This window comes from Drosophila suzukii, chromosome 3, assembly GCF_043229965.1.
Source record: "Drosophila suzukii chromosome 3, CBGP_Dsuzu_IsoJpt1.0, whole genome shotgun sequence".
Classification (NCBI taxonomy): Eukaryota; Metazoa; Arthropoda; class Insecta; order Diptera; family Drosophilidae; genus Drosophila; species Drosophila suzukii.
This window is the reverse complement of record NC_092082.1, coordinates 4980545-4999719: the sequence shown is the minus strand read 5'-3', so window position 1 is coordinate 4999719 and position 19175 is coordinate 4980545. Positions and strand designations below refer to the sequence as shown.

General features: G+C 41.8%; 3 protein-coding genes across 6 annotated transcripts; 2 read left to right on the top strand and 1 right to left on the bottom strand.

Annotated features, from left to right (window-relative positions):
• The first annotated feature begins 90 nt into the window (after nt 1-90).
• On the top strand, nt 91-5469 carry Rexo5 (RNA exonuclease 5). The gene is made up of 4 exons (XM_017079254.4): nt 91-276; nt 333-534; nt 2964-3759; nt 3818-5469. The coding sequence occupies exons 2-4, from the start codon at nt 482-484 to the stop codon at nt 5108-5110; spliced, it is 2142 nt and encodes a 713-aa protein (XP_016934743.2). The 5' UTR covers nt 91-276; nt 333-481; the 3' UTR covers nt 5111-5469.
• On the bottom strand, nt 665-2452 carry zpg (zero population growth). The gene is made up of 3 exons (XM_017079255.4): nt 2082-2452; nt 1722-2020; nt 665-1566 (listed from the first exon to the last, which is right to left on the bottom strand). The coding sequence occupies exons 1-3, from the start codon at nt 2356-2358 to the stop codon at nt 1039-1041; spliced, it is 1104 nt and encodes a 367-aa protein (XP_016934744.1). The 5' UTR covers nt 2359-2452; the 3' UTR covers nt 665-1038.
• An 843-nt stretch (nt 5470-6312) lies between the features above and the next one.
• On the top strand, nt 6313-17961 carry axed (BTB/POZ domain-containing protein axundead). 4 transcript variants are annotated; one of them, XM_017079517.4, is made up of 4 exons: nt 6313-6471; nt 14235-14924; nt 15278-15926; nt 16554-17961. In XM_017079517.4, the coding sequence occupies exons 1-4, from the start codon at nt 6433-6435 to the stop codon at nt 16778-16780; spliced, it is 1605 nt and encodes a 534-aa protein (XP_016935006.2). In that variant the 5' UTR covers nt 6313-6432; the 3' UTR covers nt 16781-17961. The 4 variants fall into 4 exon arrangements, with proteins under 4 accessions (XP_016935006.2, XP_016935007.2, XP_065720529.2 ...); XM_017079518.4 differs by lacking the exon at nt 6313-6471 and adding an exon at nt 6525-6640; XM_065864457.2 differs by lacking the exon at nt 6313-6471 and adding an exon at nt 6560-6845.
• Nucleotides 17962-19175: the final 1214 nt, after the last annotated feature.

Here is a 19175-nt window from a genome sequence, read left to right as displayed (position 1 = left end):
TTTACTTAGCTAAGCAGGCCCAGTCTCAACTCTTAATTGTCACTCAGATGTTTCCAAATCACTTTTTATACAAATTTCGTACAGCGCACTCAAAATAAAAACATTTTTGTTCGATATTTTATGGTTCCATAAAAAAAAGGCTTTGACCACTAACGTCAATTACCGGAACAATATTCAAAAAAATAGAAAACACACGCTGTCCTAAAACAGAAAAACACATGCATATTCATTAGGAAATCAAAAATCTTTTATCAAAATTTTACTATTAGACATAAAGTGAGTATTAGCGAATAAAAGCAGGAATCCTAACCAGTTTTCCAATGAACCCACAGAACTCGGTCAATACAAATTTATGCGCAAGCAAAGAAAGTTTGTGCTCTGTCCATCAAACCAAATCAACCAGTCCGGTTAGCCACATCCCTTCCTACGGTATGTGCAAAGAGGTCCCTTATTCATTATCCTTCAGCACCAGATAACCATTATGATGTGGACCAGAACGAGACTCGCCCTGCGCAGCATTGCTAGATCACAAAGGTAGGTCTCAACTTATCATAATATATAAAACTTATTGAACATTGGTCTAAGATAATTGATACTAACATTTTCTTGCAATATGATTCAAATAATGAAATAAAATGCATTTAATAACGAAACATACAAATGATATTAACCAATCTTCAATCGTTGCATGAGATTAACTTAAATTCTTAAAGCATACAAATTTTCATGAGTAAAGTATTCAGTTTCTAACCGAATTTAAACCATTTGATATTGAAAGTGGTCAAAAACTTTTTTGGGTAATAAGCAATATGAGTATGTGGTGAGCAACTGAAAATGCTATAATTCGCTTAGCATGAGGTTTAGATTACTTAACAATTTGTTCGATAATATACACATATCGATGAATAACGTTAATAGGAATCAAAATGTATTATAGTTGTCGCATGTCATCTTAGTCTTCTACTATAGATGTAATTCATAAATAAAGTAAATGCAGTTGACTAACTTGAGATTCAATGAAGTGTCAATGTTGAGCTCTTAGATTTCGTCCGCTCCTGGCGGGATTTTCTTCGTTAGGGACTGTTCCTCGTACAGCTCCTCCAGCAACTTGCGGAACATCTCCGGGCTGATGTTGTTGCCCACGCGCATAAGCACGAACCAATCGCCAAAACTGCAGTTGCGCAAAGCGACTTGCAGGTGCAACTTTGGCATAAAACGAGCCCTGGCACGCAGCAACTGCAAACGCATTCCGGGGTATAAAGCGGTGGCCAGGCGGTACACAAACTTCAGGGAAACCAGTGCAGCCACCAGAATGAACCACATCCACAAAAAGGCAAATATCTTCTCGTTCAGAATATTTAGGGGCAGCAGGCACAGGTGGTCGTATATGGTGGGAGATCCACTGGGGCCGCCCTTGTACACTTCGCACTTGGCACACTTGGGGAAGACCTGCATCGTGATACTGTTCCAATTGTTAAAGTCGCCATCAGTTAGGGCCACTAAGGCATGCCAGTAGCGCGCCCAGAAACCGCCAAAAAATAGGTCCAGGAGAATGAAGTTTACAATCTGTAATAAAAAAGGGATTGTCATAAGTATGGATTTAAGGGAAACGAGAATAGAAGTTAACTTTTTCAAGCAAATGTTATCAAATTTGATATCCTATGGTTATTAGTAGTATTCTTTTGGAATCTCTAGTTTGTATGTATAGTTGGGTAACTTACACTGACGCTCAGATTGAGGATCTCGCAAAAGACGTAGCTGGCAAAGTAGCGGAAGTGGGTCTCCTTGTAGTCGCTGGAGAAGTACTTGACCAGCACGCGGAGATGGGTCCTGCTCTTGTCCTTGCAAACGGCCATCTTGTGGAAGTCATCGCAAAGGTGCTTTAGACGACCGCCCTCCCAAATCTTCCAGAGGAAGGCGGGCAAATAGAACACAAAGGACTCGAGGAGCAGGACCAGAACCACCCACTGATAGTAGATGATGTAGCGGCGCTTCTCCATGGGAACAGTACCCATGGTATCTGAAATGGAGAGTCCTTTCTTAAGATAGGGAATCTATGGGGGATTAAGGTCAAATCTTACCTGGTCGGCACTGCGCTGCTCCATTTTTAAGAGGCTCCAGGGATGTATTGCCGTGTACATAGGCCCCGTAAATCCAACAGAAGGCGTGCACAAAGTCCATGTCCTTGTTTCCCAAACACTGGATGGGATCCCCGAAATATTGTTTCGAGGAAAGTAGAAAAGTGCAGGCCAACAGCAAAGCCACCGTGACCTTCGAGTGCAGCGTGAAAATGGCATCGTAGATGTGCACCGACTTGAACTGCAGATATTTGGAGAGCGGCTTAACTGCTGTGTACATTTTGGCGTGTTAATTTGAATCACTTGGGTGTTAAAACATTTATTTTTGGGAGATTGTAAGTTTCAGTCTTTGCGAATTCCAAATAATTCTAAAAGCACGCGGCATTCTAACGGTTGTTGTGTACTATTGTCGTCTCTCTCCCTCTGGCGTCAGAGCGGGATAACTATACGACCAATGTGCGTTTCCCAGCAGTCAGCTTTTTGTTGGTACTAAGCTTCGACCTTATGGTCATACTAATTTTGTTTGATACAGTGAATTCTGATTAATACAAACTTTTGTACTTTATATTTGCTTAAAACACTGCTTAACATAAAGGCATCACGTCCCAGTGCTTTGAGTTCCAGCAAAACGCAAGATAGAGATAGCAACAATGTAAGTGTTAGTAAAAAATCGAGACAAAAGATTTATGCTCTTGCTCTCCGAATAGAGATGGGTGCTTTGAAAACATCGATGACACCGATGTTAACATCGATGTCTTGCCACCTCTATCCCTTTCTCCACCTGGTCACACTGACACTTGTGCACATGTTAAATCTTCATGTTGACAAATCGAACCTGCTGAAAATTTAGATAATTAAATAAAGTCCTTTGAATCCCGCCTGCAGCTTGAACGGTAAGCGCACCAAGATGAAGGAGCAGCTATCGGCGAAGCAGCACGAGCGGAACGAGAAGAAGAAGAAGAAGCTGGCGGCGCTGGCAAATCTGATGGAGCTCAACGACCGCGATCGCCTCCACGAGGCGGAGTTGGCCAAGAAGCGGGATGCGGAGGAGGCTGAAGCGGAGGAGAAGTCAGCTGCGAAGGCGGAGGACGAGGACGACGGCTTCATCAAAGTGGGCAGCAAGCGGAAAGCCCGCAACCGTCACACAGTCCGCAGCAATGGCGAGCAGGAAACGGAATCCGTAGGAGCACCAGAGACGGGAGCCAATGCCGACGAGCCGGTGGCCAAGAAAACCCGCAACTACGAGGCCGGAGGTGACAGCCTGCCCCAAGAGATCTGCTCCCTGACCGAGGAGCAGTACAAGCAGCTGTCGGCGGAGTTAAAGCGCCGCAAGAGGCAAATCGAAGATGTTCCTGGCCTGAGGCTTCGGGAGATGGGCCAGCGCGCCTCCCTGGAGACACCACAACACGCGCGCACGCCCATCTTCCTCGCCGATATCCAGCACCTACTGATGTCCGCACTCATTGGCCAGAAGAGTCCCTGCCGACCGGATCGGTGGTGCAGCGTGGAGAAGTGGCTCAGCCTGTCGCACAGCGTGGTGGTCATACTGGAGGGACTATCGCTCTACCACTACCTCACCAACGAGAGCCAGTTCAAGGCTACCAATAAGATATTTAACACCAAGCTGGAAATGCTGCTCCCGCCGCGTGACGATGGTCAGATCCTCGACGAGATAGCCAAGGTAAGGCTCCGATCGCCCTTTACAATACAGCACATAAACATAACTCTGGCTTCCACAGATACCCCTCACAAATGTCCAGGCTCGCCAGCTTATAGACGAGCACGGTTCCCTGGAGTCCGCTGTGGAGCTCAACAAAGATCCCACCCTGTTCGTAAAGACCATCTTCCCGATTGAAAGCAAAGAAACGGTGCCGGATGACCTGCATAAGGATGACAAGTTCCCGCGCACCAAACTCTTGCTTTCCGCCCTGCAAATGGTCGATGAGGGCTATCCGATTCCAATGCAGGGCGATCTGCACAGTCGCTTTAAGGAATTTAGGTTCACCAAGAAATCGTATGCGCCGGTGACCAATCGAAGTCCCATGTTTGGCGTGGATTGTGAGATGTGTCATACGGTGGCAGGCATGAATGAGCTTACCCGAATTTCCATTGTCAACGAACGCTACGAGACCGTGTACGAAACGCTGGTGATGCCTAACAACCGGATCACCGACTATCTAACCCAGTACTCCGGCATCACTGAAGATATCATGAAAAAGGTGACCAAGAATCTAAAGGAAGTGCAGAAAGAGGTGTCCGACTTACTGCCCCCGGATGCCATCCTGGTGGGGCAGTCCTTGAACTCGGATCTTAACGCCATGCGAATGATGCACCCGTATGTTATAGACACCAGCGTGTGCTTTAATATTAGCGGCGTGCGACGGCGCAAGAGCAAACTGAAGCAACTGGCCAAGACCTTCCTGAAGGAAATAATCCAGGAAAACGATTTTGGCCACGATTCCATTGAGGATTCGCGAGCAACGCTCAAGCTTGTCAAGATGAAGCTGGCCAACAGCATAGAGTTTGGCGATGAGATTCTCACCCAGCAGAAGCGATTGCAGCAATTGGCGAACGCCTGCAGCGGCGACACCATTAGCAATAACCTATTCGCCCATGTGGCCAAGCGGGATAAGAGGACGGCCATTGTCACGGTCGGCGATTTGCAGCCCCATCTCAAGAATGTCATCCAAAAGGCAGGAGAGGCAGCTCCCCAGGATCACAGCGTGGCGGTGCGTGTCCACGAGGTTTCCACGTCCAAGGAAGCCGTTCGTAAGGTCACGGAAGTTGCATTGGAAAATGCCTTGACCATTGCTAATATTCGCGTGCCAGAGCAGGACTTTGTGTTGGAAAGCGCGGAGCGGAATGTCGCCAAACTAGATAAAACCATCGAGCGCCTTTGGAATTCGGTTGCGCACAACGGACTCTTCCTTGTTCTCATGGGCGGAGCCACGGATTGCTCCAAGGGCTTGGCCAAGATAGCTATTAAGCGCCTAAACGGATCGGAACAGACTAGCGCGCCCATCGGCAGTTAGGAAGTGAATGAGAATAGCTCTCCTGTTATTAACTTCCCCTGGCCGAGAATATGCCTCCTGTTATAAACCTCCTAGCCGAGAATATGTCTCCTGTTATTAACCTTTTCTAGCCGATTCCATTTGACAAAGGGTCATACTCCGGAAAAACACTTCCGGTTTCTGGTGTGCCCGATGGCCAGTCGGAATCCCAAAGCGGAATCAAATTTACCGTATCATCCCCAAGACATGACCAACAATTGTTTCACCAAACACCTCAAAAGTGCACTATATGCAACAATGCATCAGTAAAAAGTTGTCAAATTTAAAAAAGTCCTTCAAACGAATAATAAAATGTACATTTATTTTTTCACAAAAACTAAGTTTGATAGAAATACTGATACATTTTCCTTTTGGATCCCCGAAGCTTTCGAAAGGTTGGGCTTTTATTTGTAAACAAAAACTGTTTTTATTAATTATTGGAATATTTTCTTATTGGATATTTAAAGATTCCAAAAGGTTTTAGTACCTAGTTTGAGGTTTATTGTTTTGATACATTAAAAGTAATTGTTAATTATTGAAAACAATTAAGCAATCCAATATGCATAGATGGTATACAAGGAATTTCCCAAACAAGCATCTTTTTGACCAGTGATTGATTTTGGGTTTTTTAAATTAGAATAGTTGACATTAAAATTCCTATCTGTTCTTTCACGCATACTTTATAAACGGTTGAAAGGGTAAAATCTTATCGTGACCCAAGGCAATTACAAATAATTCTCCAATCCGCCCAAAACATTTTCCGGATGGAGCATTCCGAACGGGCTGGTGGGATTTGACCTAGTTTTCCTGCCCGATATTTGTTGCTGGTTCTCGCAGGCCAGGCGGAGTGTGTTGATAACAGCCATAAATTTCCTACCTCCCTCAATATAATGCTCCGTTGTCTAGGGCCCGAGCCCCAAATGGGCCTCCCTAGAAGCCCACGCACTCTCGCTCTCCCTGGCTTTTCCATTTCCCACTCTCTCCCGCTCCGGAAAGGGAAAGTCCCCGTATCTGTCTTATCACACGCTCGAAAATGTTGCGTCTGTTTTACTGCTCATACGACCTGTGGGTCGTTCTCCAAGTCCCCGTGCGCATGTCCGTCCGAGGAAAAGCTGCTGAGAATTTTCCCCAGGTCCGGTGGAAAGTTGCCAGACGGCTGGTGTTTAGCTTTCAAATGCCAAGTATTTCAAAAAACTGTATTATATTTAGGTAAAATATTTGTGTTTCCAACGGGGGAACCAAGTGAAAGTGTTAAATTGAAGGATCAGGAAGGATCTGAACCCTATGTAACCCCTATATTGGACATGGCTCAGTACGGTGGCAACGCCAGCCCGGGAAATTTGGTATGTTTTCCTGCTGTCTCGTTTGTTTTTCATATTTTTGGCTTGGCGCTCTTCGTACAAATCTTGTTGTATATACGCTTTTCGGCTCTCGAGCGGAGACGTTGTCGTTGTTGGCTGCCTTCCCCAATTCCGTTTGGCACGAGGCGCGCAAAACTCTCGGATCGGCAAGGTATACGCGATTCAGTGCTATATAGCCAAAATATCTGTATATCCAATGGGTGCGAGCGACCTCAAATTGGCATAAACAAAATATAGAGTAAACACTATAGTTTTGCAACGGGGCGGAAGTGCATAGTTAACACAACTGGAAATTGGCGAATAAATTTGAAATTTCGAAACTTAAAAGTTGGCTATTCCAAAATTTATAAACTAGGGTAAGTTTCTGTGTGTGTGTGTGTGTGTAATTAATCAAGCAGTCAAAAAGTGGAAATGCTGTATACAAACAGAGGCGAGCAATTGGCCAACATAAATTGTGTATCCATAAAATACACAGGCACTGGCGAATGAAAGCCTGTTCAAAGGAAAGTTTTTCCGACTGTGCCTGTGTGTGTCTGTGTGTGTGGGTGTAATTATGTGTGTGAGTGGGAAAGTCGTTCACTGTGTCAGTGTTTCATTGTATCATCAGCTGGGCATCCATCGCGCATACGCCGCATTGTCAATTGTTACGAGCACTCACGTCCGTTCCCCAGCTTCGCCCTTGGCCCTAACTGGTTGCCCCAGCGACCCCAATCCCCCCCAGAATCGAATTCCCAGAATCGCGCTCTTGATATTGGCTATTGGCCTATGCCAAGCCCAAGCCCCCTGAATTTGGCAAAGGTCTCTTCTTTCTTTTGTCACAGAAAGAGACTGCAAATTTGTTTCAGATACTTGCCGATTTGCCCTTCGCTGCTGCTCCACTTTCCTTTAGCCCCTGTCCACCCGCCCTTTTGTTTTCCCCGCCGAACATGGAACATGTTGCGTAGGGTTTTCCCTCCACCTCCAGCGATTTTCCTGCGTGTTGGGGTGAGTTTTTCGCTTTTTTCGTCTTTTCCGTTTCCATGTTTTGTTTGCATTTCGGGAGGCATCGCTTTTGTTAGCTTCAGGTCCCGCTGAATTGGAAACCCTGCTTAGAGTCCCTGAAAATTTGGTTTTCTGTAAGAGCGGAGGGAAATTGAATTTGTCGCCTTTTGTTTGACTACCTGAAAGTTTTAATTGTGTTGTTATATTCAAAACGTTATGTTCGTGGTATCTTTTCTTACCTATTATCTGGGATAATTGTACGATGCTGCCTTTTCAAAAATAAAGAGATTAGAGAGTTAACACTTTCATAAAACTCAGCATAAATATTTTTATTGCCCTCCTCACATTACTATCAAAGAATAAATATTTACTTTTTTTAATGTGCGTCTTAATTTATTTTATTTAAAATCGGCTACCCTACTTATTAAACTTTAAAATTTAAGAAATATAATATTATGTTGCATTTGTATGTAAATATACCCCCGAATATATTTTAATAGCTTTTAAGAGCTTCCCATTTCTCTTTAAAATCCCGTCTAAATCCTATAAATTTAATGAATGAATTCCCTGTATTGAATATTGTTGCTATTCAATCGCTTTTTATACTTTTGAATATATTGGTTTATTTGGCACGTGGCCAAACGACCAGAGAGCAATTTCGTCCGATTTTCAGCTCGTAATTTTCGCCTGGTCGAATCATATCACATTGCTGGATCTTTGCAGGGGATGGATGAGTAATGCAGTTTTCCCGAGCCAAGACAAAATAACAAATTCCATTCCATAGTATTTGTCTCACGGTCTTCGGTATGCCCGCAATCAAATCAAATGATGTCATTTTCCTGTTGTGAAATGCTGTCCTGTCTGTGGGTGTCTATGGCGACCATAACATACATATAGTATAGGGTCCCCAGCCACAGAACAAAGGCCCTGCGAATGAGTCAGTCGGAGTCACGGATTGGAGGTGCCACAATGCCGCAGGCCCATTGCAAATTGAATTACCCATCCGGACTACTGCAGTTAATGGGCTTCAAGTGGGAAGTTTAAGATCCAAATCTCATTTGTTACAGTCTAAAATTGCTAATGTCTTATAGAGAAAACTAACACTTGATTGGTAATTTGATTTCTATAAGAAAATATTGTAATGATTTCTATGAGATATCTTATGATTTCTTAACCATCTAACATATGACTTTTCTCACATCTAACCTTATATTATTTGATTTATGGGTGTTACAACTAGGCAGTTCAGTAACCCTTATAGGGTGATAAATGATAACATAAGGAAACGCAAATATGCGTGTTACTAAAAACAAACCCAAGTTGTAAAGTTGATCACGTATTCAGAGGTTTTTCATTTTTATCTCTTAATTAACAAATGTAGTACACCATTAAATTGTAACATCATTATATTTGGATTATATTTATATTAATGTATTTGGAACAATTCAAAAAATTGAATGAGATGCTGCAGTTGTTTCTTTCATTTCCAGGGGTTTTGGATGTTTCGTAATCTCGCAGTACTTACACTTTCGCTCTCTGTTTATGGGCTAATTTTAATAAACCACCTCATTAGGAGCGTATAAATAGAGGAGCCATCGCACTGGCTGTGAACTTTTCCTGGTCCGCTGTAGAATGTGGCAAGTGTTTTATTTTTGAACTGTGTGGCAATTGCAGGTGGATTTTAAAGTTTCACCAGATCAGGAAGCGAATTTGGCTGGGATACAATGGGTTGGTTTTGGGTGTGCTTCCATTTCGGTTTCGGGGTTCCTAGTTCTTTCCCATGGCATTCTTTGGCCTGTTTATTTGCAGTTTCATTTATTCGATTGTTTGTTTTGAACTACGCATATTCCGAACTGTTTACCGGCAGCCAACAATGTGAGTAATTATGCTAAATTCTACTAATTAAACATTTTAGACTCCCGCCTGTTCGGGGTAAATATCGATTCTGCTCCATTTTGTTGATGCTGCTAATTAAATTTTCCCTTATGAATGCAAATATTTGATTCCGGGCGGCGATCGTAAACGGGTTTTAGCGATCCGATCGTTATGTTGATCTTGGGGAAATGCGTGCACAGTGGGCCCTGTTGTCGCCCAACCACCCAGCCAGTGTCAAGGTCGTTTGGGGGACGAACTCCGAGTGCTAACTGTTAACAGTTTTTGCTGTTGTTCTGGCCGGTTTCATATGTTGTATCTCATCTGGACCTTCCGCTTTACATGGGGACTCATTAGCAGTCTTTGCTGCTCCAGCAGCCCCTCATAATATACATATGTAAACATTAAAGTGGCCTATGCCTTGGCGAGGGCAGCTCGAGAAGTTCGGGGGAAATCTTCAAGAAACGGCTAACCAACTTTAAAGTGAATATATTTCTTAAGTTTTTTTTATTTAGCAAATCTTATTTGGCTAAAAAAATTTTCAATTCGCATTGGTTTGTAGGTTAAGACTAAGAAAATTTCATTACATATACTTAATACGCCATTAAATTGATTTAAATAAATTAAGATATCCATTAGCTAATATATTTTAAATTAATACGTGTATACATGTGAAGAAAATCCTTTGTTCGAGCATATTAACTTAGGATTGTTTTTCAATGGAAAGTTTTCATAGATATCGTTTAGCTACGAAAAGGTATTTAATAGAAATGTTCTTCGTGTGTGGGTATTAGAGAGTCTTTTAGAACTCGTAAAGTGTAGCAGTAATCACTTGTTTATTCGAAGAAAACCCCATAAAGTTCTTAAGTTGTAGATACAGAATCGATAAAAATAGTAATAAAAACCCGCCGACGATTTTTATCTAATCGTGGTGCCTCTGGCCGGATGGCTTCCCCAACATCAGAGGCAACCCTCGCTGGCTGCATAAATACTTGTGCACACAACAAACTCGAGCGGCTTTGCAGCTTTGTCCTGGCCTTGGCCGCTGATAATAACTATTCTGCTTCTCTTCTAGGCCCTTGGCGAACTGCTCTTTGTGACTATTCTTACACCCACGATTGTGTGTGGGCGTGTACTTTTTATTCCCACTGTGCTATTTGCATTGCTTATCAATAAGGCGAATTTCGTGCGTACACACAGCGCCTGCGACAATTACAGTTGTCAAATATGACACTCCCACACCTTCCACCCACTCCAATTCCAAATCCAATCCTCCACCCACCCACAATCTTCGTGCTAATTGGTTCATTCAACAGTGAAATCTTCCTCCAGCTGCTGGTGCTCCCTTTAACTCTGCTATTTGCCTCTTTGGGCACACAAATAGATTTATTTACCCGACAGTTTGTCCACCGAATTGAGTTGATAATTCGAGTCATGAATGATTCTTGAATCTGCTCGAGCTCATTTCCGTTGGGCCTGCATTTTGCCCGGCTGCCTCGGGTTTCTGCAACTTCAAAGTTTCTTGAAATGCGGGCAGTTCTAACTTTTATGGGTGCATTAATAGTATTTAAGTGGATTTATAAGTTGTTTTTCGGAGGAAATTAAAAATATAAATGTTTGTATACTTATGCAAAAGTATTCATTTTCATTCATTTATTTTTCTTAATTTTATTATGAGGTATAATGAATTCGTTAACATTTTTGGTTATGCCTTTCTAATAAGGATCATTTGCGAAGTCGATCTATCCATGTCCGTCTATCCGGATGAATGTGAGATCCTAAAAGATATTAAAGCAACATAGTTATTTATAATATTTATTGCTATGAAGTAAGCATAAACAGGTTAACAGAGTAAAGGGTACCTGATAGTCGAGACATCCAACTAAAGCGTTCCTTCTTGTCTTAAAGCTATAGCTTTATAAATATATACATGTCACTATCGTAAGGAAAGTCATTGCATAGTCACTAATGTTTTTTAGCAGTTGTATTATAATACTTATCATCTCTGAATGTAATATTAAAAACATTCGAGTTCTTTAAGACTTCTTTAGGGGGTATTTAAAAATATATTTTATACCCTTACTTTTCAAATAATTTCTCTTTGTTTTAGTTTTTTTTGCTTTGGGTTATGGGATTTATCTTTGAACTGAAGCATTTTCCACGGCTGCGACGATCATGACGCATTTTGGCGAACAACCCCAAGAATCGATGCCTGCGTCGCCGACTCGGTCGACGTCGCAGTTCGCAAATGGGATTGAATAGCAGTCGATTTTTCAAACTCGTGGTGTTCGGTTCGAAATTGTGCGAAAGTAGGGAGCCCACTGCCCAGAACTCGAACCCACTAATTAGTGTGTGATTTGATTTACAATATAATAACTTTTTACCAAACTCGATCGCCAAAGTATAAATCAAAAGGTTCCTGCACAGGCATTTTACCAACATATCTCCAGACAGGGCCAAGCCAAAGTAAATCGCTTTCGATTGATTGATGGAACGGGCCTTTTGCCGATAAGCAGGAACCACAAATAAAGTGTAAGAAGTGCATGATATAAATGATAATTTGCGATAGTGAAATCAAATGACATGTGAGCTGTAAAGTTCAAGAACCAATTTGGACAAGGTCTGGGTCTGAATTTGATATTTTACAATGGAAACACCCCACCTAAGCCCTCAATAATATTATATAGAGCAGTCTGATAAACAAAAGAAAATCAACTTATGAGTCCCAAGTGCTAATTCGATGCCTGTGCTGTGCATAAAACCCATCTCCCACTGCGGTTGCTGTGCAGATGATAAAGCCTGATGTGGAGCGATGAACGGCCATAAATTTATCTGCATACGATAATTTATTTATTGCACTATCAGCAATCACAAGTCGTCACACACACGTTTCCCTTGCGGTTCACTGGGTAAATATTTAAATACTAGGCGTTACGGTGCCCCCTCGAAGGCAGGGAACCAACTATTCGTTCCGTATCCATCTCAGCCATGAGCAACGGTCGTCAACACTTCAAGACCGATTCCGACTTCCCTACAACTGTTCAAACATCGTCATATAATTTATTTAATTTATAAATATTCCCCCACATACTCTCTTTTTAAGGTATGGTGCCTGCGAATAGGCTCGCAATCTCCCTTTGCCACAATTAATTTTGTTTGCATTGTACTTACGGCAATAACAAGAACTGGAACAATAAATCAAACTTTCCAAATGAACAAAGGTTTTCGTTCAGAACATTTCTCCTTGGAATACGCATAGATATGAGTGTTTACATTTTAAGAAAAAAATATTTCTTTGTGGAGTTCTTCAATGAAACACACGTTAGCAAATAATACGGCATAGAAAGAATGTTCTAGTCTTCTAATTAAAACATACCAGCTGTTATTTGAATTATACGACTAAAATAAGGTTTACATTGCCTTCCAAAATATTTTCTTTTTTAATAGAACAATAGTTTATTTAACATGAAACTTATTTACTGTTTTATTTATATTATTCATTTTACTCTTGGAAATTTTTAGTGTTTTGTATAATTATGTTATCAGCTTTATTGGCCATAAAACGGCATATCAAAAAATCATAACAATCCTATCATTCACAAGCCCCTCATGGCTTCCTACTTTTAAGGTTCTCGTGACCTAATGTTCTTTACAATATACAAGTAAAAGCATTAGAATTTTAATTTAATTATAAATGATTTGTCACTGGAAGGACATACAAGAAATATCTACGTCTACTAAATAATTATTATTCAAGACAAGGCCAGAAATCAATTCAAAATTAATTTAAATACCTCTGCAAACACTTGAAAGCTGATTAGTTTTCTTGCCTACAAGCCATAATATCTGAAGCATTAAAATTTGAATAAATTGGCTTTTAAGACTTAACTAAATTAAAATAAACGGAATTCAATTTGCGTTCGAATCGATTAGGTGTTTGTCAATTTGATTAAGTACTGGTTATGTGGCTTGCGCGCTGTGTGAAATACTAATATGTCAATAAGCTAGCTTAATCACTGAGTTTTCTCATTGCGTTTGGTAGTCCCTATCACTATTTGATATTTTTGGGGGAATTATAACATCACGCGCGAAATTTGGCTGTCGAACAGGTAGCAGTGCACCCGTTTTCGATATGGGACATGATTTATAGCTATAGTATGATGGATTGCAACCGAGTTGGTGGCAATCAATCGATTAGAACATATGCTAACCGAAACGGGCCCCAAAAGATGGTTGAAATGGGTTTGGGGCTCGGCTGGTTGGCTAATTAGTCGGCCTTTACCTTTCGATAGAACGCCTAATTTATTGTCGAGTGCAAAAATCAGCGATTAAAGGCTGTTTAGACCACTAAACGATTTATGCTTTGAAGTGTGCCAATTGACTGATAAGCTGGCCAATGAATCAATCAGTCAGGCGGGAAGTACTTACAACGCCCATTAAAACACCTATAGATTTCCCAGTGTGGCGAAATCGGCATGACTAACTGCCCATTCGCAAGGGTCGTAAATAATATCCACCGTTTGGTTGAGATAAAAAAGGTATTTCCCTCGGGAAACTAGTGAAAGACAAGGAACGACCCTATTCCTGAAGCTCTTTAAAATTGAGCCACATTGAGCTATAGTACTTGAAATTAGACTGTTGGGCAGTACTTATTTCTTATTATAGCAATCTTAATGTAATAAATAAACAAGGTAGGAAAAGTTTGTAGTAAAATAGTAAGAGGTATATTTTAACATACCAAATTAATATCAATCCAATGATTTGTAGCTGGTTTATTTTCTCATTTGATAGTCATATATTATGGGCTCTTTTGTGGTCGAATTCCAGGGGAATCACTTTCCCAATATAGTAATCTTTAAAATCAAACTCACTGTATATCTTTTTGCTTTCAGTTCTCCAACAAAATCACTGCCTTTCACGACAGGGACAGCCTAGAGCCTCGTCCTGGGAACAAATACCGCCAGCGACCCATCGACGTAAGTTTGGAGGAGCAGCTGGTCAAGGAGAAGCGTGTCACCAAATTCCCGCTAGTGGGCGCCCTTGTCCACAAGGCACTGCGGCGTCGGGAGAGGGAAAAGGAGAAGGATATCCCAGATCCGGGGAACAACCAACAAGACAACAACAACAACGAGGATTGGGAGCCGGACAGGATGGTGCTACCGTTCGGACTTGGGCCTGATGGCCACCATGTGGACGCCATACAGAGTGCTCCGGCGCCGAGTGCCCCGCCCGCCCACATGATGCCACCCGCCTACTCACGGGGTCAGACCAACATCTACACAGGCGTGCCCATCATCGTGAATCCTTACATAGACTTCATCGTCGTCAACGGGGATGATCGGTACATGATCAGGTGCGAAAGGAAATCGGTGCTGGAGCGGAGCGTGGAGCTGGCCAAGCTGATCCACGCCGGTCCGAACAGCGGACGGAAAAGCGACAACCACTTCCAGATACTCAACGTGGACAAGGACGACTTCGAGCTGATCGTCCGCTACATGGAGAAGCACTTCATCCCCTATCGCGACCACAAGCACCTGCTCAAGATACTCGAGCTATCCGATCGCTTCAACGTTCCAGATCTGGTGAGTTGAAAATGATGTAGGGTACTGTAAGATTTTAAAGATTTGTTTACACAATAAAAATCCAATTTTTAATAAGTGGTAATACCAGGTTGCCAGATTTTAAGCCCCATACTGTCCAATATCTCATACCTAGGTCGGCACTTCAATTGAAATCCCGAGAATCTTAAATAATAATGTATTAGGGTTTTTTTTTGTTAACTATATTTAGACATTAATTTGTAATTACCAAATTGAGATATATACTAATCTAATCTAATCAGTCTTGAGTATCACAAGAAGTTATAAAAATACAACAATGGGATTTTGATTAATGTTATCCTTTAATAATATCAATCATAAATCTCTTGTCTCAGATCATCTACTGCATTCGCGAACTCGATCTCAGAATCTCGTGTGCCACCGCACTGGACATCTTCAAGGCGCTGTGGTTCTACCAGGGCATCGCGCTGACCAACCAGCACCAGACAGTGATCACCACCCAGGAGACGGGTCAGCAGCTGGCCAAGAAGAAGGCGACCAAGGCGAAGGCGGCGGCCAAGCAGTTAGCGGCTGCCAAGGCCGCCCAGGCCACCGAGAACGGAGCGGAGGGCGACGTAGCCCAGGTGAACCTCATTCCCAACCCGAATCCCTTTACCACCGAGGACTACGGCGTTGCCCTGCTGCACAACACGCTCCAGCTGATCGATATGCATGCGGAGTTCCAGCTCTCGATGCCGGAGATTAGTGATCTGCGGTTCGAGGAACTGGAGACGCTGGCCAAAAGGGATACGCTGCAGCTGAGGTCGGAGGTCACCCTGTTCGAGTGTCTGGCCACGTGGAGTCTGGCGGAGTGTGCCCGCAAGCACATCGATGCCACTCCGGAGAACCGGAGAACAGTTCTGGGTCCCCTGTGCCTCACGCCCCGTTATTTGCGAATGACCGCCAGCGAATTCCGACGATGCTGCGATCGCCTCGAGCTACTGCCACCCACTGAGATATCACTCATCACCGACGCCCTCGAGGGTGAGTAAACCCACTAAGTAAAAGTAATTTAATCTTATCTATCGCAGTTTAGTGAACAGCTCAGTAAGATGTAGGTTGTGCCTAGAACTATATAAATTGTTTTACAAATATATGAAAAATTATAATATATTAGGTGTATAAGTGATAAAATATCATATATATATAATCTTCTAAGATTATGATTATCATATAAAAAACATACAACTTATTAATTTTAAGATCAAGTTGTGACTAAATCCATATTTTTCCAATCTTATTATATTTATATTATTCATTGCTTATTTGTTTGCTTTGTATAACTTAAGTTAGTCTTAGGAAAATATTTTTTTTCTGGTGAATCATTAAAATTTAAATATTTTGAATATTTTTTTTTGCTTAAGTAGAGATGATTTTGTCACGTTCAGTAGACTGTGAGCTCTTTATTTTCACGGCCAGTTTTCAAATTCGAAATGATTTAACCAATTCTTAAGTACATTGAGCATTTAAGATAAGGTGGTTTGATATGATAAGCGCAAGTAAAGATATTGTTTTCAAGACAATGAGCAAATATACTTTCTTTCTTATAAGCAATGTATTAAGGAGTTCTAAAAATGTGATTAAAACAACAAGTATTTTATTATATTGCAGGCAAAAAGCTAAAGAACCTCACCGATCAGCAGGCGGAACTAATGGAGAAGTTCCGACAGCCCCGCGCCGAATACGCCCGGATGCCCGTGCACCTGAGCGACCGGAGCAGTCCGAAGAACTATCCCAAGAAGATGCGGCTGGCCCACGAGGGTCGGCCCACGGAGGAGGGTTGCTGGGAGAAGGTGGGCATGAACTGTCTGCGCATCTTCGTCTGCATATTCGACTGATCCGAGCAGTCCGAGGGCGAGGAGGAGGACGAGGACGAGGAGGAGGAGGACGAGGACGAACAGGACGACGACGAGGATGGGGGAGATGGGTTCGGGGTTGGTGGAAATGGAAATGGAGGTGGCAGAAACCTCCATAGAGACGACGGAGGTTGAGAGGACGATCCCACATAGACTTGTTGCATTAAACGAATATTAGCGCTTATGAATTACTTATACATAGAGTTAACGATTACGTTAGTCTTATGGGGGACAAGTAATGGCCACTACTGTGGCAGTGATTTTATAGCAGCCGTTTCTAACAATACTATATAGTGTTATTTATATACACACGCAGATATATGCGATGTGTGTGGGTTGAACCAACTGTCAACTGCGAATCGATTGGGTTTTTGTATTTACTCGCTAGTCAAATGGAAACAATGGAAATACCAAAACTTTTATACAACTTTATGCAACGTTTTGTAGCTGGACTCAAAATACAAACATAACAAAAACATAAAATTATGAAATAAAACCGAAGAAAGTAAAAACTAATTACAGAACTTAGGAAATTATTGCATACTGCTAGGCATATATCACACACAAAGTACATCAAGTTAATCAACACAAAAAAATTATAGTGCAAATCGTATTTGGGCCCGGCCATACATACATAGCTAAAGTCATTATTATTAATTGTTTACTATACTTTTAACTGTTGTGCAATTGTCAACAAATGGAATTTATATATACACTCACCAGCATTCATACGAATACACACATGAATACTATATATACAAGTATATAAAGCGAAAATGCGTTGAAATCAGAACTATGTTGCCGTTACTCGGTTCTTGGCTTTAACTCCTATAACGAAGTGCTATAGCTAGATCGCATAAATAACAATAACAATCAGATTAGCATTAATCATAGCGAATTAATTATGTAAGCACACACCAGCAAAGCGCAGAGGAAACACACACAAATTGTTAACAGATTTATGCATTTTATTAGTTAATGTTTAGAACAAAGAAGGCCTCGAATTGTTTTTGCCTAATTTGCAGCACGCTTTCTAGGCTGAAAAGGAGAAAATTCCAGTGCGAGATATCAATGAAGCAAAGCATCAACCACAAAACAAGAAATACATTCAACAAAAAGTAGTTAAACAAATAATAAAGATGTACACAATTTTCTAAAATAGACAGACAGTTTTTTAATGGGTGGGCAAGAATATGAATATGTGAATAAATCTGTTAAAATTTTCTTAAACTCAATGTTTTGATTTTTAAATATATGGGTAATTCAGCATAGTGACGAATGCCTTGAAAAAAGCACACTACAGGTTTGAAACTAAATAAGCCTTTGTAAGCTAGCCGAGTTCTGAACCACAAAAAGCTTGCTTAACATTGAAAAATATTATAAGAGGGGGTTACGTTTTTAGGTGGTTTGGAGTTGTTTGAAGGGCGAATGGCTAGCAAGAAATACAAATCTATTACAGGACTTAGCGCAAAAGTAACACAACCAGCTCTTTCCTCAAAGGACTCAGTGTTATTAATTCAACTTTCCCTAAATACACACATCTCATCCCAACCCATGGCCATCTTTCACTTTTGCTCATGGTAACCCTCATCAACTTCATCAGCATTTCCAGGGCCCCCTTTTTCTATGACAACTCCTCATCGCCAGCTTAGCTGACCAAGTCTAGACTCTGGACAGGACTTCAGTGGCGGAAAATCCCAGCCAAACCGCACACACATACTGCCACATACTGGCACTTTCGCCAAGTATAACATTATCATTGCATGCATTTCGGGGGGCTTACCGCAAATGCACTCACCCGAGTCCAATTCCCAGCTCTAGCTCTAAGTATTCCTATTCCTGCAGCTCTTCAGCTCGTCCATCTGGTCCCCATGTGCATACAAATGCCATATAATAACAGAACAACAAAGAGCGCTGTGGAAAACTTGCATTTTTCACTACCACCCGCTGGAAAATTTATGATTTTATTTCACGCTTGCTTTTCATTAACATTCCTCTTTGGCCAGACTCTTTTTCAGCCATTTTTATGGTTTCTGTGTATGGTGGCCGAAAATTATAAGTTTTTTTCTGCTTGCTGTTGGGTAATTCCCAGGGTTTGCTGCTGGCCTGTCTGACGCTTGTTAACCTTTAGCCAGTTGCATTTTCCTTTGGCGTTTTTTCTTGCCACTAATTTTGCACACACACACACACAGAGAGACGATGACAGTGGCCCTGGGGGCGGGTAAATGGGGGGGGGGCGTGTCCCTCAGCTGAGGGAAATCTCCGCAAAAGTTATGCAGCAGGAACATGGAGCATGTAGCAGTGCCACAAATTTTCTATATTTTTTTTCATATATATTTTTCTTTTTTAGAAAAATGCTGCACTGCCCGCAGCCAGT

Excerpts from the sequence above, each read along its gene's own strand:
- zpg (XM_017079255.4), bottom strand. The coding sequence starts at position 2,358 with ATGTACACAGCAGTTAAGCCGCTCTCCAAATATCTGCAGTTCAAGTCG. Across the intron at positions 2,021-2,081 it reads AGCAGCGCAGTGCCGACCAG|ATACCATGGGTACTGTTCCC; the intron begins GTAAGATTTGAC and ends TCTCCATTTCAG. Across the intron at positions 1,567-1,721 it reads TCCTCAATCTGAGCGTCAGT|ATTGTAAACTTCATTCTCCT; the intron begins GTAAGTTACCCA and ends TTTTTATTACAG.
- axed (XM_017079517.4), top strand. The coding sequence starts at position 6,433 with ATGGCTCAGTACGGTGGCAACGCCAGCCCGGGAAATTTG. Across the intron at positions 6,472-14,234 it reads ACGCCAGCCCGGGAAATTTG|TTCTCCAACAAAATCACTGC; the intron begins GTATGTTTTCCT and ends TTTTGCTTTCAG. Across the intron at positions 15,927-16,553 it reads CATCACCGACGCCCTCGAGG|GCAAAAAGCTAAAGAACCTC; the intron begins GTGAGTAAACCC and ends ATTATATTGCAG.
- Rexo5 (XM_017079254.4), top strand. The coding sequence starts at position 482 with ATGATGTGGACCAGAACGAGACTCGCCCTGCGCAGCATTGCTAGATCA. Across the intron at positions 535-2,963 it reads AGCATTGCTAGATCACAAAG|CTTGAACGGTAAGCGCACCA; the intron begins GTAGGTCTCAAC and ends TCCCGCCTGCAG. Across the intron at positions 3,760-3,817 it reads TCCTCGACGAGATAGCCAAG|ATACCCCTCACAAATGTCCA; the intron begins GTAAGGCTCCGA and ends TGGCTTCCACAG.